At 50.1% G+C, this 27,333-nt stretch overlaps 1 protein-coding gene across 2 annotated transcripts in view; it reads left to right on the plus strand.

The window, feature by feature from the left end:
• The window catches only part of NOS1 (nitric oxide synthase 1), a gene marked incomplete at both ends in the record, with an annotated part of 82,055 nt that overhangs the window by 10,485 nt on the left and 44,237 nt on the right, over window positions 1-27,333 (plus strand). For both annotated transcript variants that reach the window (XM_080822158.1, XM_080822159.1), the window contains 6 exons: window positions 2,709-2,835; window positions 18,350-18,478; window positions 20,045-20,196; window positions 21,951-22,113; window positions 22,867-22,958; window positions 25,702-25,843. In XM_080822158.1, the coding sequence (XP_080678284.1) occupies window positions 2,709-2,835; window positions 18,350-18,478; window positions 20,045-20,196; window positions 21,951-22,113; window positions 22,867-22,958; window positions 25,702-25,843 (805 nt within the window). The remainder of the gene's footprint in view (window positions 1-2,708; window positions 2,836-18,349; window positions 18,479-20,044; window positions 20,197-21,950; window positions 22,114-22,866; window positions 22,959-25,701; window positions 25,844-27,333) is intronic.

Genomic DNA, 27,333 nt, shown 5'->3' on the forward strand with positions numbered 1-27,333 from the left:
AGACCCTCAAACAGTATCAGCCTCTCGTCTCTGCTGAAGCCCCATTTATAGTCACGTGATATCATAAGCTCGGGCGTTTCGGAGCTGAGCGGGAGCTGAGTGACATTTTGAGCAGCCATCTCAACAGAAAATTCCTCTGTTTATCACCATGTAGGTAAACCACTGGCTTGTGAAATGTCTGTAATCAAGAACCACTCCCAGCGTGTTTTGGTGACATTTTCGAGAGGGTAAAACAGAATGTTCCCTCTGACAATTGCAGACCTCTCCACGCAGCTGAGTGGAAGTGGCTCATGACGCAGGCCACCAGCGCTTTGTGAGACACAGCGAGGAGGAGGTGCGACTGGCCCCGAGTGAGCAGCTGGAGGGGCCACTCAGGGCCCTCAGAGCTCGAGCCCTGGCTTCCGATTGATCCCAAATGACCATCGGCGCCAGACTAGGGGTGGGGGGAAATGATGGGACCGGGACTATACATCCCTAAAGCTGGGAAGGTAGAACAGAGGGCTAGGTAAGGGTCAGCCTTGACACCTGGGACCCAGATCAGGAGGGGCTCCAGAGCAAGCCATGGTGCCCGAAGCTGGGGAGCAGACAGATGCTATAGTCAGAGTGAAAGTGGATGGGAAGGTTAAAAAGAGGCCCGTTGTCAGGAAGCAGGAGGACAGCTCAGAGGGAAGAAGGGCAGAGGTGAGGCAGAGCTGGTCGGGAGGTCTGGACTGTGATGTGAAGTCAGTTCCATTTCAGCCATGACTTCTCTCCATCTTTAGAGGATGACCAGGCTGCAGAACCTAGCTGAGATTGTCTCCTCCTGAATCTGAGTTCAAGAGCAGAGAGCCAGGAAAGCTTTGCAGTTAAGAAGTCAGTACTTAGAGTCAAGAACAAGTCTGGGTTTGAATCCCAACTCCTGCATCCATAGCTGTGTGATTTGGGCTAATGATTTAACCTCTCTGAGCCTCCATCTCCTTATCCGATGATGATTATGAGGATTATGATTATAGTAATGAAGATGCTAATGATGGTGACAACGGAGGAGGATGGTGATGCTGGTAGTGATGTGATGGTGATGATGGTAATGATGGTTATGCGGATGAGGAAAAGCTGGATGGTGATGATCATCAGAATAATGGTGGTGGTGATGGTATCAATGTAAGTTTGGGTGGTGGTGGCGGTGGTGATGATGGTGATGATGGCAATAGTAATGATGGTGATGATGATGTGATGGTACTAGGGATGGTGATAGTGATGATAGTGATTCTGTTGATGTGATGATGGTGGTGGTGGTGATGATAGTGTTGGTGATGATGGTGGTGATGGTCGTGATGTGATGTGTGGCGGTGATAGTGATGATGTTGATGGTGATAGTGATGATGGTGGTGGTGATAGCGATGATGGTGGTGATGGTGGTGATGGTGATGATGACAATAGTAATGATGGTGATCTTGGTGTTGGTAGTGATGGTGATGACAGTGATGCTGGTGATGGTGATGAGGGTGGTGGTGGTGATGCTGGTGATGGTGATGAGAGTGGTAGTGATGATGGCAATGGTGATGAGGGTGGTGGTGGTGGTGGTGATGGTGATGAGGGTGGTGGTGGTGGTGATGGTGATGAGGGTGATGTTGACGAGAGTGGTGGTGGTGATGACAGTGATGGTGATGAGGGTGGTGGTGATGACAGTGATGGTGATGAGGGTGGTGGTGTTGATTTGATGGTGATGAGGGTGGTGGTGGTGGTGATGGTTTTGAGGGTGGTGGTGGTGATGAGGGTGGTAGTGATGATGCGATGGTGATGAGGGTGGTGGTGGTGATGATGGTGATGAAGGTGATGGTGGTGATGATGGTGATGGTGATGAGGGTGGTAGATGATGGTGATGTTGACAAGAGTGGTGGTGGTGATGACGGTGATGGTGATGAGGGTGGTGGTGGTGATGGTGATGAGGGTGATGACGATGCTGATGAATGATGATAATGAGAGCCTCCAATTCAGAATGGCTGTGAATACTGGACTGCAAAACTGTGACCCTGAGCATCTTAGTGTCTGTCTCGCTTACAACATCCATAAAATGTCGTTAATATCCATCCCTACCTCGTAGAGTTGTCACAAGGATTAAATTAAAACCCTTGTAAGGTACTTGACACATAAATACTTAATAAACACTAGCTATCATTTTTATGGTCTTATTTATTTTGTTGCTCTGTTCCCCTCATTTTCAGAATCATTTCTGTTTCTCTTGGCGCAGCTATCATTAGTCTCATTATTAGTGCTTATTCAGAATTAGGATGACCGATCACCCTGTCCCCGGGGCTTGTTGTCTTCTCTGTCTGTCCCGCCTCCTACATCTGAAGTTGTCCAGGGCTCTGCCAGGGAATGAGCCTTCTGTGTCTCTGGATCTTTGAAATGGGCAAGCGAGAAGGGAGGACAAAGGCCAGATCGTGGCCATCCGGAAGTGATGTCCACAAAGGGGGGTGTGTACCAGCCATCAGCGCTGACATCAGTGAGCTCACCTCTGTGCTTGGTGAGGGGGTTGCCCGCCTTCCCACCTGTTGCTGGTGATTCTGCCGAGCAGCAGGCTGGGCACCCACAGCGTGTTGGCTCTGTGCAGAGTCCTGAGGGTGACTGTAGAAATTCTGTACAGATGTGGGTCTTGCAGACCGGGGCCATCGGCCTGTCCCCCCTGAGATCATGCCTTTCTCACTTTCCCCTACGTTGCCTTCCAGAGGTGTGGATGGCAAGTCACACAAACCACTGCCCCTTGGTGTGGAGAATGACCGAGTCTTCAGTGACCTGTGGGGGAAGGACCACGTGCCCGTCATCCTCAACAACCCGTATTCAGAGAAGGAGCAGGTAAGCAGTTGGTGCCAGCTTGGCTCCCACACTCCACGGCTCCCTGAACCGTCCCCGGCGTGAAGAGGAGGGGAGGGATGGCTTATGTCAAACCATGTTGGGACGGGAATGAGCCACCACGCCTGGCGAGCTCAGGGGCTCTGAGGCCGGGAGCACGCCTCCTAGGAGATGGGTTTTGGCTTTGTTTTGCTTTGTTCATGATCTTGCCATTTTTCGAAATTCAATTCTGTTTTCACCAGCAGAGGTACTCCCATGCCACTCACATCCCAAATTTAGAAAGTAAAGTTACACGGTAAAAAGTTTTCCTCTCCTCCCAAATTCCAGCCACATTCCAGCAATTCCAGCAATATTTATCATTTCTGTGGTTCTTTCCGCAATACTTTACGCATAGACACACACACACACACACACACACACACACACACACACACACACATTGTTCTCATGCAAATGAGAACACATTATACGTATTTCTCCGCACCTTGCTTTTCACTTATCAACATATTCTGGTGATTACCCCCAATTTGTAGGGGAGGGGAGGCCTGGCTCTTTTTCACAGCTGTATAATATTCCATTGCATGGCTCTGCCATACCTACTGAGCCAGACCTCCATAATGGACACTTAGGTCCTTGCTGGTATCCTGCCATGACATTGCTTAAATGCCCCGCATGGCACATGGGCAGTCTTTTCAACAGCATAAATTCCTAGACGTGGAATTGCTAGCTCAACGATCATATACATTTGTGATTGGGGCAGAAATTGGGAAATGGCTCACTGTAAACATGGTCCCAATCCTACCAGCGAAGCAGGAGAGCGGTACTGTCCCCACAGCCTCACCAGCCTCACGTATTATCAAACTTTTCGGTCTTTGCCAGTTTGCTGAGGTGTGTTTTGGCAGCTGAGTCGATGTTGTTTCTGAGCGTAGAGAGATTTGGCTAGAGATAGGCAGCGCTTCATTCTCACCTGCTTGGGCGGCTCACAGACCAGGCCAGTGCAGCCCTGTTAAAGCAGATGAATTTGCTACCTATCCTCTGCACTGCAACGAGTTATGGGAGGAATGGTGCATGGGAGGTCAGAACAGGGAGATGGCCCAAGTCACCTTCTCCTTATCCACCCTGGATGGCACAGGGCAGGTGGCCAGGTTCTGTCTTCTGATGTATCTGGATGGATGGCAACTTTCACTACCAGCTCACCTGAACAAGGACCCAAAGCCTCTCTATATAGCCTCCCAAGGGGAGGAGGGAACATTCCAGAGCCTCAGCAGGGATTGCTTTCCTTAGCGGCTAATAGCTAGCCAGGAAGATAAGGATGTCAGGGATTCTGCGGTAGGTCAGAGCCATGCCCCCTGGCTAGTGACTCACCCTCTTGCAGTGACATCTAGGAATGCTTGGAGGAGGAACACCAATAGAGACGTCTATTATGCTGTCCTCAAAACTCAGGGCCACCCCGTGAGCTGTGAGGGGGCTGTTTTCCATTCAAGATTAATCGAGCAAATAAAGTTAACATTCTTCTTTGTATTTCCTTTCTTAACTGAAAAGAAAGGGTTATTGCCATAATTCAGATCCTCACAAGACAAAAGAAGAACAGAAAGAGACAGCCTCAGGCTAGACCCAGGCTCTGGACATGATTTGTTAGTCTGTACTATATTGCCTTAAAGGATAATTTGTATTTGTACTTTGAATTTACTGCCAGTGTTTTAAAATTTTATATAAGTGTTGTATTCACAGCTTCTCTTAAAAAGGTGGACACTCTGACCACCTCGAGCCTATATTCTTATGAGACAATAATCTGCATGGACAGAGCATGGGCTTTCCAGTTTGCCACAATCCCCACCACTCCCTATTGTACCCCTCCCCTTAAGACCATTGTCTGCTGTTACTTTTTGTAACATTAGTGCTATTGATTTTCTTAGGATGAAAGGGAAATATTTTTATATCCATGACTTTATTATAAGTGGCAGGTAAAAATAGACCAGGAGGTTTGTATGTTACAGGAAACACGAGAAAGATTTCTTATTTTACAGAAATGAAGAATATTCTTATGTGTTTAATATGCAGCCGAGTGTTTCATCTTGAAATTAGCTAGCCTGCTTTGCTAATTTACCTTACCTACCTACCTATCCCTCCAGGTGTCAGAGTTTGTAACTGCTGGTTTGCATTAACTCCTGAGACCTGACCTACAGAGACAAAGCAGAGGATGCTTTGACCCCACGAGAAAGACCCTTAAAGTCACTGCTGAATTCTAAGCAACGGCAGGATGATGGCCATTTCCTTTTATGCTGCTTACCTCGGCTTGACAGTGATAGCTTAGAAACCATAACCTTGAAATTCAGGACCGAGGAGTGGGGCTCTCAATATTGGGAACAGGGCAGGAGTGATTAATAAGACCACTGGCCCTCTTTTCAGAGCTTCATGGTGCAATGATCAGTGTCTTGGGTCAGGCAGGCTGCTCTAATTCCAGAATTCCATGAACTGGGTGGCTTACAAAAAAACACATTTATTTCTCACAGTTCTAGAGGCTGGGAGTCCAAGATCAAGGCAATGGCAATTCAGGGTCTGCTGAGAGCCCACCTCCTGGTTCATGGCAGGGGTCCTCTCGCTGTGTCCTCACAGGGCAGAAGAGGCATCTTCCTGGGGTCTCTTTTAGAAGGTGATCTAATCCCTTCCCCAAGCCCCTACCCACGAATACCCCCACCTTGGGGATTAGGTTTCAACATATGCATTTGGGAGTCAGAGGGACTTAAACATTTTGGCCATAGCCGTCAGGGAGAGGTGCTGAGAACTTGCCTTAGAGCGCCTCAAAAATGGTCATTCCCTTTGTCTGGAGAAGGAGAGACGGTGCTGGGCAAGGTAGGAACAATCACATCCTCCTAAGGATGAAACAGTTTTAGAATTGGGAGCTCCTGGATGCATGACCTACAGATCAGCCGTGCCAGGAGGTACATTCTCTCCTTTATCACCGGCAAATCCTCAGTGTCATCTCTGACCCCAAAACCACCGGCTAGCAAGATCACCCTGACTCGGTTGTCTGTGCCTCAGTTTTCCAAATGCATCTCAGAGATACAGCTGGAAGAGGGTAGAGATCCAAGTGGCTGGTTATATTTGAGTCCCAGCCCCAGCACTATGGAAGCAGCCCTGTTACTTCCTGCTAGACATCTCCATAGCCACAGTGTGCTGAGAAACGTTTCCCAGGCCGAGCAAATTAATAGAAAACGTAATGTTCTTCTTTCCGCCCTAAAAGACCGGCGTATATGCCTAGCTTCTCTCTACCTGCTCAAAGCCGCTTTACCTGGCGCTCCCGGGACCGGCTTCCTTCCTCCCAGTTGTAACCCACATTCGCTGCTTTTTTAGGCATCTGCGGGGGGGGGGGGGTTAGCATTGTTAATAACACAAAGAGAGACCCAGCCACTACCTGCCTTCCTGAGTCAGGAAGAGACAGGGGGAGGTGAAAAAAACAGCCGGTCTGCATTTTCCCCAAGGACGGGGCCAAAGACGACGGAGTCCAGGGGAAGCAGAGTGGATACAGGCTAGACAAGAGAAAGAACTTGCTGATACAGAAGACTGTTAGCTCCGTGAAGGAATAGTGAGGTCTGCCCCTTCCTTCTTGATTCTCTCCTTTATCCGGAGTCGAGGAAAATCAGCCACAGAAGCACCTTCTCTTCAGTCGGTCTGTGGAGGCTGAGATGTTCATCTCTATCTAGTGGTGATTTTTCTTGCTAACGGTTTCCGCAGTCGGTACAGCCAGTGAGACTCAAGTCCCTCGTCACCAGAACACGGTGCGTGAATGACTGTAACGTTCGTCTTCTTTTTCTTTTCCCTTTTTTTTAAGATAGATAGAGAGCAGGAGCAGGAGCAGGAGCAAGGGAGGAGAGGGAGAAGCAGCTCCCCGCCGAGCAGGGAGCCTGACAAGGGACCCAATTCCAGGACCCTAGGATCATGACCTGAGCCGAAGGCAGATGCTTAACCGACCCGTGTAATGCTCGTCTTTAACATCCCTTTACAAACTCTCTCTGGCCTAGGCTGGTAGATAGAATAAATCAGCTCCCCCATCACCAAACCTTTACCTGACCCCTGCCACATGCGTAGCCCTGGGGTAGAAACAAAGATGACTAAACCTCGCCCTCCCTCCCTTAAGACCTTCACAGATGAATGTGGGGAGACAGATACCAGTACAGTGCTATTAATCCTAAAATACAAAGGGACACAGAACACTGTGGGAACATACCTCAGCAGGTATCAGGAAATGTTTAGCTGAAGAGGTAACATTTGAACTGGGTTTGGAAGGTCATATAGGAATTTGCCTAGTAGAAAGTAGGAAAAGGTATTATAGTAAAAGGAACTGCTGTGGCGGATATAGGATACACTACTTTTTTTTTTTTCTTGCTAAGGATCATTGTTGGACCTCTGAGGTCTTCTTTAGTGCTGATACCACCTGGGACACATACAGACTTTTGATACCATTCTTAAGGCCCTTGATATAATAATCCTCTTAAGTGAAAATGCTACCCTACGTAAATGACTTGAGAAACTGCCATTGGTCCATTCTCCCTGCAAAACCTCAGCATTAGAATCAAGCCCTTCTCTGCTTCCCTTCTTTTCTTTTCTTTCTTTTTTTTTTTTTTTTTAGGATTTATTTATTTAGGGGCGCCTGGGTGGCTCAGTCGGTTAAGCATCTGCCTTCGGCTCAGGTCATGATCCCCGTGTCCTGGGATCGAGTGAGTTGGGCTCCCTGCTCAGTGGGGAATCTGCTTCTCCCTCTCCCTCTAACCCCTCTTTCCCTCCCACCTTGTGCTCTTTCTCTGTCTCTCAAATAAATAAATAAAATCCTTTTTTTTTTTTAAGATTTTATTTATTTATTTGACAGACAGATCACAAGTAGACAGAGGCAGGCAGAGAGAGAGGAGGAAGCAGGCTTCCCACTGAGCAGAGAGCCCGATGCGGGGCTCAATCCCAGGACCCTGGGATCATGACCTGAGCCAAAGGCAGAGGCTTTAGCCACACCCAGGTGCCCCAATAAATAAAATCTTTCCTTAAAAAGATTTTACTTATTTGAGAGGGAGGGGCAGATGGAAAGGGAAAGAGAGAATCCTCAGCCGAATTCATGCCCAAGCAGAGGCCGATGTGGGGCTCGATCTCACGACCCCGAGATCGTGACTTGAGTCAAAATCAAGAGTTGGGTCCTTAACTGACTGAGCCACCCAGGCGCCCCTGTGCTTCCCTTCTTATTAGGCAATTTTTTCCTTACCTGCCTGATTTGCTTTCCGAAAGGGGAAAGGGTGAATTGTGTCCTGCTTCAGGGCCGAATGTCTATTTTTCAGTTGCTTATTAAGCATCAGTCTGCTCCGTGGATGTGAGGGAGGATCTTGGGCCTGGGGGAGGTGGGATTTCCAATACGGCTCCCCTGTCTTATTCAACTCTCTGCCCTTCTCTCCAGCCTCTTGCTGACACTGGCAATCAGGTAATCAGATAGATGACTGTTACATCAAAATCCCCCTGCCCACCACTTCATCTGGAGCCTGGCATTTCCTCACCCCTGGAGACACGGGGCTTGCTAGCTGCTTTCAAAATGTCAAAATCTGTTGAGAAGCTTTTCTGTACTATGAAGTGTTAGCATTATCCCAGTGCCTAGAAAGCCCCAAATTAGGAGGCGAGGGGAGGGGGAGTGCTTGTGGGTCCCCAGCGATCAGAGGATCAGAGGGGGGTCAGGGCACCTCTCCGCCCAGGCGCGCACCCCAGCTTTCCAGCCAGCGGGTGCTGGCTTTGCTGAAAGCCAAAAGCAGGCAGCCAGCCCCAGCCTGCATCTCAGTGAAGGCAAACCGGCGACACTCCCTGCCTCTCAGCGACAACCCAGCCAGCTGCCGGGAAACATGCACATCAGTGAGAGCAGGGTAAAAATAACAGTAACGTGGATCCCCGTGCCCCGTTGTAGGGCATGGCCATTCAGACTCTTGGACTCCCCAGCCCCAGCTCTGGGGACCTCTCCGTTTGGGTCTCCTCCTCCCGGTGACCTTGGTCAGACAACAAAACAGCATCTGCTCGGAAGCTCTGTTTCCTAACAGGCTCGTCCACTCGTGGGGAGGTGAAGTGTGAGGCAACCACGTCTGTGAGAATAGCAGCTGATAATATGTGTTGAGCCCCGTCAGGCACGGTGGTGAGCACCTCAGGTCCCCGGTCTCACGGAGCCCCCCCCACCCCAACCCAATGAAGTACTGTTGCCCCCATTTTACAGATGACTAAACTGAGGCACAGAGGGTTCACTTGAGGAAGGTCACGTGACTAGTGAGGGGCAGAGCCCCACAGCCCGCTCTTAATTCTTAAAGGTCAGCTCAGAATGAGGGCTCCGAAAATGTGCATCATTATTATTATTGTTGTTGTTGCCGTTGTTTCCTTTGGCTGATTATTGTCAGGTTCATTTAGGTACAGTTTTACTGCTCATTGTTGTATGGCTAACGTGAGGCCGATAGGGCAGGAAGCACATCTCCATGCCTGGAAAGGGAATGTGAGTAGCCGCCGAGTCTCAGTGACAGAGCTGCCCCCCCCTCCCTTTGTGACTCCATCGTCATCCTTGTCGATCGTGATCAAGGCAGCGTGCGTCTTTCTGCTGCAGGGGTGGGGGGGGTCAGGATCTAGGAGTCCACAGAAGCCAGCAGCCGGGGTCTACAGTGGAAAGGCCCAGCCTTTGAGGACCTGAATCCCACACCCTGGTCTGTTGCCTGTTAGCTGTTAATTTGAAAATAGTCATTTCACCTCTCAGAGCCTCTGTCTTCCCCTCCCAAAGATGGGTCACCACGAGGACTCCACGAGCCAGGAGATGTGCAGCAGCCTAGCCCCGCTCAGCCACCAAATAGGCATTTGCTAAACATTGCTCATGACGGAAGTTGAGAAGTTCACCGTCTGGGCATTGTCTTTTCATCAAACGGTTGCCTTGACTTCCAGAAACTTCCAGAAACTTCCACCTCTGAGATGAGCTACAGACATCACACACACACAGCAGTTATCACACTGTCATATTTGGGGCTTGGTAGCATCCTATTCAGACGTTCTCTGCAGACCCAGCGGCGGGCGTCAACAAATTCACTGGCTCTGTCCAGGGTGACCTCTGAGGGTGACTGCTGATTACTCCCTTCTCTGAGCCTCTCTGAGCACCAGAGGAAACTCCTATCTTTTGAGGTGAATCTCTCCCTCTGTGGGAGGGAGCCCCAAATCGCCAGCTATAAACTCCCACTAAACTCATTACTGCCCCCAGCTCCGCCGGACCAGCTCTCCCTTGGCTTGATCCAATCCAGCCCATGACCAGCATAAGACCTCCAGGCTGGACTTTCCCTAAAGTGTTTTGTAGCTCCCTCTTTCTCATATCACCCAGTGTTCCCAGAATGCCTTCAAACAGGGGACCAAAAAAAGCCTCAACGAAGATGCTTTCTGGAAACTGATGTGGAACGGATTCTCCCTCAGCCCCCAGCAGCCGAATCCAAACCTTGCTGATATTTCGCTTCCCTCCACCCATGCCATCACCTGCTGCTGACCCTCGGACTCCTTCTCGGTCACTTAGCCATGAGACCAGCCCTCCAGGTCCTGCTACCGCAGGTGGGCAGAGCCAGGGCGGAGCCAGGAAGCGGGGCCTGAATTGATGGGGGTTTGGGTTCAGCCCTACAGGAATTTCCACATATTTTGCTAACTGTTTGTTTAAATAGCAAGTATATTCAAAGCAAGCTGTCCCGACTGTTTCCAGTGGGACAATGATGTCTGGTTCAGGAATCGGCGATACCACTCCCACGCCTATTCACGGCATCAAACCACATTCGTGTTCTTTTCCCAGATAAGCCATGTTAGGTCAAAGTCCTTTTTCCTCCACGCTGTGCAAATGGACACCCCTCCAAACAGAGATTCTCAGAGGTTCATAGGACTTTCATTTTCTGAGTGTCGCAAGATACCTTGTAAGGTAAAAAGCTCAAACCATGATCGCAAGCCTTGTGCATTTTAAATATTTAGCAAGTTAATGCTTTTAGTCAACGCATGCACGTAGTACACATGTAATAGAATGGGGTTGGACCACAAGATCATTACAGGATTTCTTTTAAAATCAATTCCTCGTGCTCATATACATTTGGTCTGGTAATGGGACCAAGTTCAAAGTTGTCTAATAACATCTTGCCACTTTGCAATATCAGTGCCACGTCAGCATCTACTCAGCAACGTAACTTAACGTATTTAAAGACCCTTTAAAGATGTAACTTAAAGACCCCTTCCCTTCAGAGGCCTTTGTCTATCCCAGCTGTGGGGGTCTGACTCTGGAGCACCTCCTTGTAATTGCCCTCCACAGAAAATAGCCTGTTGAATTGGTGGGGGGGGGGGGGGGAGTTGGGGAGAAGAGGGCGGAGAAGCAGTGATTTCAAGCTTCCTTGGAGTTATTATACAGAATGAATCGCTTTAGAAATAATGCTTTGAATACACTACTAGGAAATTATACTGGAAGGTCCGAAACACAGTTGGTTAAGTTTTATAAGTAGCAGTTTTTTTCATCGCACAGATGGGTGCCTGCCTGCTTATTTATGTGTCTGCCCTCCTGGACCCTGACGGGCCACAGCTCACAACCCGGTTACGCTTGCTGCCCATGGTGCTGTTTGAGACGGCCGCGGAGGGCACGGTGTGTGTATCTGGCCCCTGGGGTGGCTGGCGTGGTCCCCAGCTCAGCCCCAGGAGGCTGCCCTCATTTTAGGACAATCCAAGCAGGACAGGCTGCTGCAGGCCTAGAAGGGAGACGCTGTCCCGGGTGCCAGTAGTCAGAGTCAGAAGCTACTTGCTTCGTACAGGTTTGGGCTCTAGCTCCTGGATTGTTTCCTAGAGCTGTTGTCACAAAACATCACAGACTGGGTGGTTTAAACAGTGGGAACGTTCTGGAGCCTGGCGATCTCCTGAAATCAAGGTGTTGGGGGGTTGGGTCCTTCCGAGGGCCATGAGGGAGAATCCTCCCCAGGACTCTCTCCATCCTTGTGTTCGTGCGGCCTTCTCCCTGTGTGTGTGTCTGTCTCGAAATCTCCCCTTTTTATAAGTGGAGTAGGGCCCACCCAAAAGACCTCATTTTAACTTAATGACCTCACTAGAGACCCCAAATAAGGCTATAGTCTGAGGTGCTGGGGGTTAGGACACCAGCATATGAACCCAGGAGGTACACAGTTTGGACCGTAACAGTTGCCAAAATGTTGTGTCTCCCCAGGGCCCTCCCTCCCTGCTGTCAAGTGCTTGTCCCCAATTTCGCAGTGAGGCTCCTGACTATGACAGCCCATAATTGGAGAAGGGCAAGGTGCTTGGCTTCTGTTTCTAGATCTTCCAGATTCTGATGTCTTGTGTCTGTCTTCCTGCCTTAAAAGCCCCCCTCCCTCCACCTTCCCGTCACTTCTGTTCCTTACTCCCCAACTTCCGCAGAAGGCTCGCCATCCTCCTACTCCCAAGGGAGCCTCCGAGTCAGTGTTGACTTCGTCCCTTGTCCTCCCACCCTCTCCCACGCCTGGGGCTGTCTGTTCTGCTTCTGGCACCCTACTCTCCTGCAACTCCCACCCCACCACAGCTGCTGCAGCTATGCTCCGCCCTCCCGGCTTCCCCCCTGCACCATGGCATCCGCCCTCCCCACCCCCCTGTCCCCCCCAACCCTCCTGCCATGGGTCTCTCTGCCCTCACCCTCTCCCTCCCCCAACCCCTGCAGTCATGTGTCCTAACCCTTAGCTTTGAGAAGCTCCCCCCACTCCATCAGGCCGCTTCAAGGGTCCCCCGTTCTCTACTCAATCAAGACAAAAGCCTTTGGCTTAGCATCCGAGGGGCTCTACGATTTTGAAATGCACTTAGATCTCGTGTTCGTTGACTTGGGCTGCCATCACAAAATACCTCAGGCTGGGTGGCATAGACATAGAAAGTTATTTCTCATAGTTCTGGAGGTTAGCAGTCTGAGGTCAAGCCACCAGCATGGTCTTATCGGGCGAGGGCTCCCATCCTGGCTTGGAGACGGCCACCTACACTGTGTTCTTACTCTGCCTTTCTGTGTGCGTGGAGAGAGAAAGAGAGAGAGGTTTCTCTTCTTCTTATGAGGCCACCAATCCTATCAGATTAGGTCCTACTCTTATGGCCTCTTTTTTTTTTTTTAAAGGTTTTATTTATTTATCTAAGAGAGAGAGAGCACACAAGCAGGGGGGGACAGAGCAGGGGCAGAGGGAGAAGCAGGCTCCCCACTGATCAGAGAGCCCAGTGTGGGGCTCGATCCCAAGACCCCAAGATCATGACCTGAGCCGAAGGCAGATGCTTAACTGACTGAGCCACCCAGGCGCCCCTGTTATAGCCTCTTTTCATCTTAGTTACTTCCCGAGGTCCTGTCTCCAACAGATTAGGGCTTTAGCGTATGAATTCAGGAGGAGTGCAGTTCAGTCTGTGGCGGACCTCGGGTGTTTGTTGAGTATGTACTATGTGCTGGACACTGGTCTAGGGGCTGGACATAGAGCAAAGTAGACAGTGGGTAGGCAGAAAACTCCATCTGTATCTAAATATCTGTAGACTTTATATATACAGATCTGTAAGTCATAAAGACGTAGATACATGCAGATACGTATACCCTCGCAAGTGCAGTGAAAAGTGCCTTGAAGAAAAATAAAGTATGCGAAGGGAGCAGAGGATACCAGGGGTGGGGCACTGTTTTAAAGGGTGATCAGGAAGGATCTCTAATGCTATGCCATTTAAGCAGATGGGGACATAAGTGAAACAACCTAAGCGTTCAGCCACTGGAAGTCAATTCGTTGGATCCAAAGCCTACAGATTTGGGGCACCTGGGTGGCTTAGTCATTAAGCATGTGCCTTCAGCTCAGGTCATGATCCCAGGGTTCTGGGATCGAGTCCCGCACTGGGCTCCCTGCTCAATGGAGAGTCAGCTTCTCCCTCTACCCCTCCGCCCCCGCTTGTGATCTCTCAGTCTCTCATTCTCTCTCTCAAATGAACAAATAAAATCTTAAAAAAAAAAAAAAAAGAACAAATGAGTGCCACCGTGTACCAATAAGACTTTATTTATGGACACTGAACTTTGAACTTCCTGTATCTTGTATATGTCATGAAACATCAGTCTGCTTTTGATACTTTTATTCGTCAGGCTAAGAATGGAAAAACCATCCTTAGCTTCTGGGATGTGTGAAAACAGGCAGTGGTCAAGCTTTGGCCCACGGGCTGCAGTTTGCAGAACCCTGCACGCAGCTGGACGAGGCTTCCCCCGTTGTGGGAGGAGTGCAGGGACCATGGTAGGACCAAGAACGTGAGTCCCTGGCACATAGTAGGTGCTCAACAGGTTATTTGTTGAAGGAGAGGGAGGAGAGCGGGGCGGAGAGGGCAGAGGGAAAGGGTGTCAGGGTGCCTACAAAGCTGAATTCCGGGCTCTGGGCTGATAGGACCTCGCCTCGCTCTCTCCTCTTGGGCTGCAAGGCCATTGCCGTCCGTTTCTTCAGGGCCCGTGCTGCCTCCAGAAGCAAAGAGGTGTTGACAGAGCCTTTGAAATGCCCACAAGTTCAGAGCCTCCGGGCCCCATTTAAGAGCAAACATCCCAGGCAGCCCTCCCACAGAGCCCAGAGAGATCTAGCCATGCCTCCTGCCGCCTGAAAAGCTTCCCCTGGCCACCCCAGACACAAATCCAGAAAAGGACACGTGTAGCCGCTGCCCAAAGCCCACTGGTGCCCTGTCCACAGCTTAATAACTCACAAGGGCCCTAATCTGCATTTGTAGCGAGAACATTTCCGTCCCCACTCGGAAAAGTCATTTGCATCCCCCATGCAGGGCCCCTGACTGCTATATTAATCTCCCCATTTGTCCCCTCCTGAGTCATCTAATATTACTGCTGGCTAATTAAAACATCAAAGCCCCAAGTACAACAGCCCTGCCAGGGGCCTCCTAATGCCTGGTTTCAAGTGTGCAGCTCGGCACAGCCCAGGGTGGAAAGGCACGGCTCACGCCCGGGCCCCCAGTTTCTCGGCTCGTAGTGACCACCCCTCGCACATCTGGAACCTCAGCAGACCGCCTCTTTCACAATGCCGGTTACGTCACTCCTGCCGCACCCTGCCAACCTGCTGGCTGCCCACCCACCGGCCGCACCCCATACCTCTTCCTCCCCCCTCCCCGTGCTCCCCACCCATCTGCCATCCCACCCGCTGCACGGCTCCCGGGCCGACCCCAGTGCCAGCACTGCGTCTGATACCCACCCCCACCCCGGTCTGGGATTCCAGGCACTCCCCAGCCCCTGGGGCAGCCATGCGGATGGTCAAGAGAGTTTGCAAACTGGCTGAGTGATGCTCAGTCTTCAGGGAGGACGGCCGGGGTGCCTCCCACTCGGGCGAGGTCCGATTTTTTTTTGGTTCTCGTGACTGCAGGCATGGTCAGAGGAATTAGTCGCTACCAAGTCTTGCCCAAAGATGTGACTTCCATCACCTGGTATCGGCTGGAGGAGACCGTAGTGGAGACAGAGCTTAAAGAGGCACTGGGGCTGTCTGGCCAGGCTTTCAGAGGAAATGGAGCTGCCGTGTGGCTTCACGAGGGGACAGAAGGAAAGTAGCTTGGAGCTTAGCAGGCAGGAAGTACAAATGAGAGCGAAGGGAAGAATTCTTCCGCATCCTCCTTCTGCTCCTGGTGTGATCAGACTAGTCACACTTGTGGTGATGGTCGTACTGATAGGACAAACAGGTGTACTATAGATGACTGTATAGATTATAGTGCTCTAGGGGCGCCTGGGTGGCTCAGTGGGGTAAAGCCTCTGCCTTCGGCTCAGGTCATGATCCCAGGGTCCTGGGATCGAGCCCCGCATCGGGCTCTCTGCTCCATGGGAGCCTGCTTCCCCCGCCTCTCTCTATGCCTGCCTCTCTGCCTACTTGTGATCTCTGCCTGTCAAATAAATAAATAAAATCTTAAAAAAAAAAAAAAGATTATAGCGCCCTAGTCTACTGGCGTGGATTAGAACGCCAGTAGCGGTATGCGGTGGCCAGCATTTAGGAGGTGATTGCATTCATCCAAGTGAAAGATGATGTTGGTCTGGCCAGGGAGGACAAGATCGAGAACGAGGAGGTGGTGGATTCTAGAGCTATTGAGAAGCTAAAATGGTCGGGCTTGGGGCGCCTGGTGGCTCAGTGGGTTAAAGCCTCTGCCGTCGGCTCAGGTCATGATCCCAGAGTCCTGGGATCGAGTCCCGCATCGGGCCTCTGCTCGGCAGGGAGCCTGCTTCCTCCTCTCTTTCTCTCTGCCTGCCTCTCTGCCTGCTTGTGATCTCTATCTGCCAAATAGAATAAATAAAATCTTTAAAAAAAATTTTTTTAAATGGTTGGGCTTAGGGATGGATCAGGTGCAGGGGATAAAGAGAATGATGTCCAGGATAGCTCCCACCCATGGCTTGCACAGGCAGATGGATGGTGAGGCCCAGCACTGAGATGGGAACCACTGGGGGTGACTGGATCTGGCCACAGCAGGGAGGTGTGGAAGATCATGAGTCATGGCACCTCCCATGTGTTCTCTGCTATCACTTGCACGCTTCTGGAGGCTGTGATATGCCTCTCACCTCAGGACCTTTGCATAGGCTGGTCATTCAGCCTGCAAGACCTTGCTCTTCTCTCTTTGCCTGATTGACACCTATTTGTCCTTCAGGTCTTGACTTAGGAGTCAGATACCCTGGGTGAGGTGCCTCTCCTGTGTGCTTCCACAGTCCCTTATACACTGCCAACATCCCATGTTATAGTACCCATTGCATTTGGTTATAATGACTGTAACAACTGTCGTCCCTCCCCCCACCCCCGCAGTGCACTATGAACTCCCTGAGGACAGAGATCACCTCTGTCTCGTTTGTCACTATAGCCCTGACCCTTGCAACCTTGCTTAGAACATAGGAGATACTCAATAAACACATGCTGAATGAATGAATGAACAAATAAATGAATGAATTATGCATAATGACCAAGAGGCCAAGAGGCAGGAGAGTCTAGCAGTTGAGGACATGGTTTGCAGGGCAGACTGCCAGGATTTGATGCCTGGCTCCAGTGTACTAGCTGTGTGACCTCCGACAACCTAGTTAACCTCTCTGTGCCTCTGTTTCCTCATCTGTAAAATGGGCATGATAAGATTTTGCTTGACATACCGTAAGTGCTTCTTGAATGCCAGTTTTCAGTATTAGCCCTTCAGTGTAGTCTATGATTTCTTTCCTGGACTCAGCCCACTAAATGGTAATTCACAGCTTTCTCACTCACCTGAGTTCTTCCAAGCCAAAAAAATGAGGACCCGGCCTCCTGTCTGACTTCATCTCCTGGTGCTAACCACACTCCTACACTCCAGCCACACTGGCCTTCTTGCTGATCCTTTGAAGCTTATTCCTACCACATGGCCTTTGCACTTGCCTTTCTCCCCTCATCATCATATGTCCTTATCACTAACTGATATTTTATCATTCATGTATGGCTTTACTTATGATTTATCTCCGCTTCTCTCCCAGCAGTGTGCCAGGGCACTTTCTGTCTTGTTCACTACAGTGTCCCCAGTGCCTAACAATGCCTAGCACACAGTAGGTGCTCAATAAATACCAGTTGAATGTGTGAATACCCTGCCGCAAGGTCACTGTGCAGTGCTCCGTTCTTTGGCATGAGTGTCACTCCACACTCGCTTGTCTTCCCTCTCTCACTCAGCTGACGTGGCAGGGTGTGCCTGCTGCCTCTCCCTTCCAGTTGCTGACTGAGTGACGCTTGTGTGATGCATAGGCAGGTAGACAATTACTCAGAACCACCCAAGACTGAACGTGATCCTTATTAATGAGGTCTAAACTGGATGGGCCAACATTGGTGAGCCCAGGACTTATCTCCCACCACCAGCTGGGCATTTTGTATATGGAAGTGAAGACAAATGGGGGACTGAAATTGTTCAACACAGAGGGGCCCATCTGTGCAAAGGCCCTGAGGCAGGGACTCACTTGGCATTTTTGAAAGGCAGAAACCTGAAATTTGGGTGAAATATTCTATGCTTCAAAACTTTATCATTGAATCTTTTCTGTTTTTCTAGTACGCACTAGAAGTAGTGAGTTTGGACTGTAGCAGGAAAGCCCAAACATCCAAGAAACTTGACCTGGCTTCAGGTTTGATTCCTCAGCCCTGAAAGCTGGTACCATTCAGAGAGGCTGACAGCGTCCCTTGGTTCTTTCCTCTTTCAACAAACATTCAGTGAGTCCCTGCTATATGCTGGGGCCTGTACTGGACACCAGAGAGGCCACCTTTGAGTTCCTGGCCCCTCCCTGCAGAACAGAACCCAGAAGGCTTTTTCACAGTGCCTCCTTCTGCATAGACAGAGGGACCAGGTTCCCAGCCACCTTGCATGCGTCACCCTGGGAGAATGAGTCCTTACTCTGTGCAGATACTTAGTGACTCTGAAAGATGCCGGGAAAGTGACTCTACTCCCCATCCCCATGGAGACAGTTCTCCAGTGCCCTCAGGACCCTGTCTAATGTCCCATCCTTCCTTCTCTCCTCAAGCCCCCTGCCTCGGGAAAACAGTCTCCCACAAAGAATGGCAGCCCCTCCAAGTGCCCCCGCTTCCTCAAGGTCAAGAACTGGGAGACTGACGTGGTTCTCACCGACACCCTTCACCTTAAGAGCACACTGGTGAGTATGCCCGCAGAACGTAGACCCACCTCACACTAACTGCGTTGGGTGTTGGCTAAGTCTGTGTTGTGGGGACTGTCCTGTGCACTGTGGGGGGTTTACCATCACTCCTTGCCTGTCCCCACAAGATGTCATCACCCCTGCTGAAGTTCTGACAACAAAAATGTCTCCAGATATCACTCAGTGTCCCCTGGGTGGGAAATCCACTGCCATTTGAGAACCGCTGGTAGCTACTGACGCACTCATGGCAAGACTTTTTATTATTAAGTATTATTTAGTATTAATATTATTAATACTTTATTGGGTACCTTGAACCCAAAAGAATCCAAGTGGAGGAGTTGCTTGTTCCGAACACATTTTCTCTGTCTCTCACCGCCTGACCACTGATCAAATATGGAACGAGCCCTTCCTTGCTTTCACTGTGTTTCAGCTGAACTTTTATATCATATTTTTTTAAAGATTTTATTTATTTATTTATTTGACAGACAGATCACAAGTAGGCAGAGAGGCAGGCAGAGAGAGAGAAGGGAGGAAGCAGGCTCCCTGCTGAGCAGAGAGCCCGATGCGGGGCTCGATCCCAGGACCCTGGGATCATGACCTGAGCCGAAGGCAGAGGCTTTAACCCACTGAGGCACGCAGGCGCCCCGATATCATATTTTTTTTAATAGCCAGCCAGGCAACATGTTGCTTTACACTTTTGTTAAAAATGACCCTCTTGGAAGAATGTTGTATTGGTTAGCTATTGCTGTGTAACGAACATCCCCGCAACTCAGTGGCTTAAAAACAACAACCACGTATTATTTTTCAAAAGTCCGCAGATTGGCTTGGTGGTCCTGTCGTCTCAGTTGATCTCAAGCATCAGCAGTCCACCTGAGAGGCCAGCTGTGGGTGGGCTGGTCTGGGTGGCCTCGACTGGGATAACTCAACTCTGTTTCATGTGATCTCTCATCCTCCAACAAGCTAACTTGGCCTTGTTCCCATGGTGGTTGAGAGGTTTTCAGAGAGAATGAGCAGAAGCACACGAGACCTCTTGAGGCCTAGGCATGGGGTGGGCCCAGCCTCACCTCTGCCATTTTCTATTGGCCAAAAGCAGGTCACATTCAAGGGGAGAGGATTTAGGCTCCACCCCCTCAATGAGAATTGCTGTTAAGTCACATTGCAAAGGGTGGGACTATAGGGCAGAGAAGAATTGGGGCTACTTTTTTGCAGTCAGCGTCCCACAGATGTGTTTGAGTGAGTGACTATAACATGAATCATGAACATGATTCCATGATCAACATGGAATCAAAAAAGTACTTAGGTACCAATGAATCCCAGGGAGTGCCAGTCAGAAAGCCCCTCTTCCCCTCGTTGAGTAGAGCAAACGTTTTCAGAACCTTAAAACACGGCCTGTCCATCTTCCCCTTGACTGATGACCGTATCCTACAATGATTTGAAGCTGGTACTTGAGAAATCCCGTTTGGGAATTAAAGGCCAGGTAAACTCCACAACAAATGTCAGATCCAGGCCCACAGCCCCCCTTGTGCTAAAACCAAGCGATCCTCCAACTCTCTCTTTTCCCTCCAGGAAACAGGGTGTACCGAGCACATCTGTATGGGCTCCATCATGCTCCCTTCTCAGCAAATACGAAGGCCTGAAGACGTCCGCACGAAAGAACAGCTCTTCCCTCTCGCCAAAGAGTTCATTGATCAGTACTACTCGTCAATTAAAAGGCAAGTGTGTGTTGACTCTGGGGCCCCGGGGTGAATTACCGAGTACCAGGACAAAGACTTCAGCTCCAGCTCTACAACATCTGAGCCGAGACCTAAGCATGAAGGCTCTGCCCTCCACACACACAAGTTGAAAGCTGGTGGCCCCAGGGCCACATCTGGCCCCCAGAAATGTCTTTGTTTGGCCTGCAAAGCGTTGCTTAAATTTGAAGCATTTCACGTAATCCCGTGCCTAGGCATACTACCTTAAAGAAACTCTCACACTTGTTCACCAGAAGACATATGTAAAAATGTTCACTGAGATATTGTTATGAACAGGGAAAAAAATTAAAATCAAAGAACCAACAGGAAATCACCTCAACTCCTTCAACAGGAGAATGTGTGAGTAACTGGTGGTTATTTTCCAAGTCGTGGAATATTAGACAGCTGCAGAAAATGAGCCAGTCAGCACCCAGCATGTTCATGGGCACAAAGCTCGCAAATAACTACGCAAAAGGAAGAAAGAATAAGTTTGTAAAATAATTCATTCAGGGTAGCACCCTTTATATAAACTTTTTCAACATACTGTACGTGATTTAGGGACAATTTATACATGTGACAAATATATAAAGAAAAGCCTAAGATGGGGCTCCCTGGGTTGTTCAGTTGGTTGAGCGACTGACTCCTGAGTCAGCTCAGGTCGTGACCTCAGGGTCGTGAGATCGAGCCCCACATCAGGCTCTGCACTCAGCACAGAGCGTGGTTGGGATTCTCTCCCCTCTGCCCCTCCCTCCACTTGAGCATGTGCACGTGCACACTGTCACGCCCTGAAATAGATAAATAAATCAAAAAAAAAAAAAAAGAAAGAAAGGAAAGAAAGAAAGCTTGAGACACTTTTGGGAAGAAAGTGGGTCATAATGGGAACATAGGCTCCAAGGAACTATAATATCATTTCTCATTTGTTATTTCTTAGGCCTGAGTGTTCATTATATATACTATTCTCAATACTTTTTTGTAAGCCCCCAATTTTTCATAATAATATTTTCAACTTCCTAAAATTGAATTTCTTGTCATCGTTTAAAAATTAGAAGAGTTCTCTTTAAAAATCAGATTTCCAGGGGTGCCTGGGTGGCTCCGTCGGTTAAGCATCTGCCTTTGGCTCACGTCATGACCCTGGGACCCTGGGATCGAGCCCCACATTGGGCTCCCTGCTCAGTGGGGAGCCTGCTTCTTCCTCTCCTGCTCCCCCTGCTTGTGTTCTCTCTCTGTCAAATAAATAAATAAAATATTTAAAAATAAATTAAAATAAAATAAAATAAAAATCAGATTTCCAGGAGCACCTGGCTGGCTCAGCTGGTGAAGCACATGACTCTCGACCTTGGGGTTATAAGTTCAAGGCCCACCTTGGATGTAGAGATTACTTAAAAATCAAATCTTTAAAAATAAATAAATAGATAAATAAAAATAAAAATCAGGTTTCTAGTTTCTCTTGAAAGGAGACTTGGCCTCCCTGGGCCCCCATTCCTACCAGCAGCGTGCCAGCTGCCCCCTTTGAACCAGACATAGGCTTGCCCGCTGGCCACAGTCCCCACCCAGCCAGTTCGGTCACCGCTGGGCCTTCGTGGGCATTTGAGTTCGCAGTCTGCTTGTGCTTGAACCGTTGTGTCCGCATATCAACTCAGACTTGCTGTGGCTTTTGCCCTCCTGGAATGGTTCGCTCTTCCCACCGACCCCTAATTCAGGAGAGAAGGTGACACTCCCATGTCCCTTCCTTCCTCACTCAGATTCGGCTCCAAAGCCCACACAGAGAGGCTGGAAGAGGTGAACAAAGAGATTGAAACCACGGGCACCTACCAGCTCAAAGACACGGAGCTCATCTACGGGGCGAAGCACGCCTGGCGGAACGCGTCCCGCTGTGTTGGCAGGATCCAGTGGTCCAAGCTGCAGGTAGGCAGTGAGCTCTTTGGTGAGTGGGGAGGGATGAGCCTTACCAAGGGTCAGCTCTTTCCAAGGCTACCTGGAAGTCATGGCGAGATAGTAGGTGGTGGTCACGGGGGCCCAGATTCTCAGGTCATGACTGACTCTGCCTCGTAGTCATGTCTCATTGAGCCAACACAGTGTTTTTTTTTTTTAAAAAGGAACTTGCACATCTATTGATGAGGCTTATGCTCTCCACTTTACCATAGACCCTACCATTCCCTTTTGTCTTCCTCCTACTCTCTGATTTATATTCTCTGTCTACTCCCTGAAAGCGTTAGATTCTGCGTCCCCTGCTAAGATTTCTACCCCCCCCCACCCCCCACCCCCTGGGAATAGTCTGAAGTCGCAGGTAGTTTCGTTATCAAGACCAAGGTGGGGGGTTGTTTGATTGTTATTTGTTTTGTTTTTAAATCCCTGATCCCTAGTAACTCAGCAGGAAATATATCCAGCCCACTAAAGTCTCTCCTTTACTCACCATCCTGTAGCCACCTGTACCTACACAGGGGCTTTTTCCTGGTTTGATTGACTGTGGTTATTAGGAGAGAGAAACACACACACACACACACACACACTATAAAACCCAGCCCAGGTCTCATTAGCAGAGTGCTCGCTCTCCGAGTGGGGCAGCAGGTGGAGTGGGCTCTGGGTTCTCCTCGGCTGCCCTGGGGGAGCCTAGGAGAGAGGGAGGAGGCACCCATTCTTACCACCTGCCCCTGGCAGGTGTTTGATGCCCGCGACTGCACCACGGCCCACGGGATGTTCAACTACATCTGCAACCACATCAAGTATGCCACCAACAAAGGGAACCTCAGGTAAGCCTGCCGGCTTGCGGGAGGGGTGTCTGATGTCCCCAAAGCATTGACCGTTGGGTCTGGAGTTGGCTCGCCTGCCGGGGAAATGCTCCCCCTCTCCTCTCGGGGAGAGGTGCCCAGCTGGGAGAGGTGTCCTGGCTGCTCTGTCCCACCTGCCGTATCCTGTCTCTTGGGACTGTTGCATGTGTTGCAAAGCTGCAGTGGCCAAAATCACGTTCAACCCACAGTTCGGTATCAACCCCGTGGAAAGGGCAGGAAGGGGTGTTTCCCATTCCCAGGACTGGGAAAATCCCAGTGCCAGTGGTGACCTGCTTGTACCAGCTCCTGCCGTAGCCTGGAGCTGTCTTAGAATGTTCCTGGATTTAAAAGACAATGTCTCTTCCTGTCGATGTGGGCATGGCTCCTTCAGGTTCCACCAATCCGAGCCACACCTTGGACTCCTCTCGCCCCAAACAAAGAACAAAGGCCCGGGCAGCAGGCTAAGGCAGGGAGGCTCCGGTGCGGGCTGGTGGCTTCCGCGCTGGCAAGTTGCTGCTGGAAGGGAGCGGCTGGAGCCCTGCGGCTGGCCAGTTCTACTTGTCAGGCCTCTGCCCTCGGTTCTGGCCCAGCGTCTGGTCCCAGCTGCCGAGGACCAGCCCCACAGTGGGTCCCTGCATGCCACTGTACGGAGAGTCCCTGTAGGGAGATGCAGATTCCCTGCCCTGAACTCATCCCCATAGTGGCTCGCTTGCATTAAGCATGGGTTTTCTTGGCCATGTCCCTTCCTTGAGAAGGAAACGCCGCTCCGGCTGAGCCCGCCAGGAGCGAAGGGGCCTGTAATAGAAGCCCAGAGCCTGCTTGGGGAATTGGTCTTTCGATCTTTTCCTAAAAGACCTCAAAGCTCCGAGAACATCAAAGAACCGTCCTCTATATCCTAAGTGTCAAAGGAGAGCCCCGTGAGGTCTCAGCCCTCCAGGAGCTTAGGGGATGTTCTGGTAGCTTCTAAATGGTGCTATTACAAAGCAATATTGGGTGGGAGGGGTCACCAAAAGCCAGACAGTGCACCTCCCCTTTTTTCAGTTATTAATTGTGGGGGTTCTTGAGATCTTCTCCTAAAGAAAACAGTCAACCGATTCTCTCTCTCTTTTTTTTTTTTTTTTGACAACCACACATCTGGACATGATAGGAAGGCCAGCAGAGAATGTATACCATACACAGAAATAATCTAGCCATAACAGAAGAAGGCAGGCCAAGGAGAAGAAGGGAGGGAGAGGGAAATATAAGGCGTTCAATCTGCCGTTCAGTGAAATTATGTTTAGGAGACATAAATGGGTTCTGTTTCTCCTGTTGGTCTCAGTTCCCGCACACAGAGTAAGCATTCCACCCGCTGAGTGTGATTCTGGTGTTTCTAAACACGCTTTTTAAATATATATGTTACACAAACACCCTTTATCTGGTGCTCAACCAAAGAAACGGCAGCGTGTTTTACTGCTGAAGGGAACGCTGTCAGTTTGACTCATTCTGTGTTCATCTCCAATATGGCACCTTTGCTAGGAGGCTGTTGGGAGCACTCTTGGCTCCGTGGGACTCCTACCTTCAGCCCTCGTTCTAGACTCACCCCCACCTGGTGCAGTGCACCTTCCCTGCAGTATTAAATGAAATACAGTCTTAGGCACACGGTAAGACCCACAGGTACTCAGAAAGAAGGTGGCCCTGGGAACAGATAAGATGGGATGCTTTGTAGAGGAAGTGAATCTGAGTCCGGCCTTGAATTTGAGCACATGACAGCAGAGAAGGGTTCCTGCCAACATGGGCAGCAGGGCCACGTTCCAGTGGCAGAATGTGTAGAGGAGGAGATCTCCAGGCAATGGGCTGGACCTGCCCCGTGATCCTCATGTGGACACAAGCCAGGGTGGCGGCTCCCCTAGCCTGGGATTGAGTCCGCAGATGGCGCTGACGAGCCGGGGTGGCCGGAGCTCCTGGGATGAGTTCGCATTGAACCACGTTGTGAAGACGTCATTCTCCTTTCTGTTGTTTTCAATCCTTCTGATGATGCCAAAGAGGAAGTCTCAGTTTGGTGAGGAGACATCCATAACACCTCTCTAACGCTGCCGATCTCCCCATCAGAGGTGCTCCCCAGAGCACCCAGTTGGGTGCCTTCAGCAAACCACAACACCTTCCTGCAATGTAATAATGGTATACGGTCTCCTCGATGCCTGTCTAGGTAGGCGAGGCCAGTGGCGATCTCCAGTTTTCGTTTAAGGCGAATAAATGTGAGTGCAGGGGAAGCAATAGGGGTTCTTCTTAGCTGTAAGTGTGTAGACTTCTGAATGGTACTGGGGGTGGGCGGGTGGGGCGAGAAGTTAAGGATGGAGATAAGAGCAAGATTGGAACTGTGAATCAGTGGTGGGCTCTTAGAGGGAAGGAGGATCCCACATTGTTTTCCCGGAAATCACCTGCTGCCAAAGACCCCTGGGAAACTAGCCCACGTCAGGAGTGTTTGAGTCTCCAATTAGGGCAGCAATCTTTATTTTTCGGTGGGCTGGCATGGGACCTCCCATCCTCCACCCTTCCTCAGACCAGTGCTCCTGTGGAGGGACAGGACATAGTCCCTCCCTTCCAACAGCAGCTCCATGGTCCCTTGGGGACCTGGGCACAGAGGTCATCCGTCCTGAGCCTCACGCACTGGGTGACGCCCTTTCCCATAAGTCCGTGAGGTGTGAGCCCCGCCCTGACAGCACACGTCCCCCTTTCTCCGTCCCAGGTCTGCCATCACCATATTTCCGCAGAGGACCGACGGCAAGCATGATTTCCGGGTCTGGAACTCTCAGCTCATCCGCTATGCCGGCTACAAGCAGCCCGATGGCTCTATCCTAGGGGACCCAGCCAATGTGGAATTCACAGAGGTATGTGCCCCTGTGGCCCCCGCCTGGGCTCTGAATCCCCCAAACTGGCTTCTTCCACAGCCTTTTCTTACTTTAACATTATCGTCATAGGGAAAGCGGCCAGTGGGGTACCACTGACTCCTCTCCAGACCTCCTGCTCCTTTTGGCTGCCCTCACTCCGTCTGGTGACCTTCCAGCTGGCCATTTGGTCATTTGCATCCATTACCTCCCCCAGCTCTCATGATAGGAACTGTTGTCCCACTTTCCAGATGACTAGACTGAGTCTCACCATAGCCCAGTAGCCAAAAGCCATCAAATACCCAAAGCCATCAAATGAGCACAGAGAAAGCCGCAAGTGCAGTCCACATCTGCCTCCCACAAGCCGGAGAGGAGCTGACACGTATACCGGTTCTGAGCTGGGTAATACATCGGACTCCTATCATTCATTCACCCGTTTACCCGCTTCTAGCTACCCAGCCCTTCTTTGGATGGGCTTGTCTCTGCATCGTACCAAGACGACCCCAGTTTCTGGTGGCCCAAGTCAGTTCATAAAAGCCAGCAGGAAAACGCACACCGCCATCTCCCCATCTGTGGGGTGCAGACAGGTAGCACAGGTAATGCACGGGAGCTTCCAGCACCTGTGCCCATAGGAGACACCGCAGGCAGACCCATGCCGAGAATGAGCTCGGGCACACAGCCCGGCTCCCCTCTTATTTATCACCCACTCATCCCCAGCTGAAGTTCATCTCTGTTCTTTCCTCAAACACCACCCCTCAGGACAGAGCTGGCAAGATCCAACGCTTCTCCAGTCCCGCATGACAGCTGACTTCATTTGCATGTGGCTTTTCTTATTAAAATACTATTATGGAGGAGAAGGGGCTGTAACCAGGGCGACCAGGAGTTGCACCTGTGCCGATTCCGACTCAGCCAGACTCTCGGCTCCACTTGGCTGAGCGCTAACTGCAAAGTTGGCTGACCTTGTCCTCCTGGCCACCGGAACAGAAACGCCACAGCGGCTTCCTCCCCTTCTGTCTCCAGAAACCTTGCTGACAGCCCGTGTTCTCCTAAGCCCCTGATTTCGTGCTTCCTCTTTCTACGGACACTGCAGACAGAAACACCCCAAACATAACCCTAACCGTGTCTTTTGAAACCCACTCTCCCTGTGCTGTCCAGTGGGGCAGCCCCTGGCCACGTGTGGCTGGTGAGCCCCGGAAAAATCCAAATTGAGGTGTGTTGTAAGCGTAACATACACACCAGATCTCGAAGACTGAGAACAAGACAGAGAGTGGAAAATAGTTCATTAATAATTTTCATCTTGATTACATATTGAAATAATATTGTAGATAATTTTAGACTATTATATTTATTAAAAATTAATATACTGATGGAATTAAATGTATTGACATTTGTTAAATGTCTTTTATTATAGTAATATGAATAATGTATTTAAGAATTTATCATTATGACATTAATGATGATTAATACATTTAATTATATGTTATATATATTTG

The sequence above is a fragment of the Martes martes genome, assembly GCF_963455335.1.
Source record: "Martes martes genome assembly, chromosome: 13".
NCBI classification, from domain to species: domain Eukaryota; kingdom Metazoa; phylum Chordata; class Mammalia; order Carnivora; family Mustelidae; genus Martes; species Martes martes.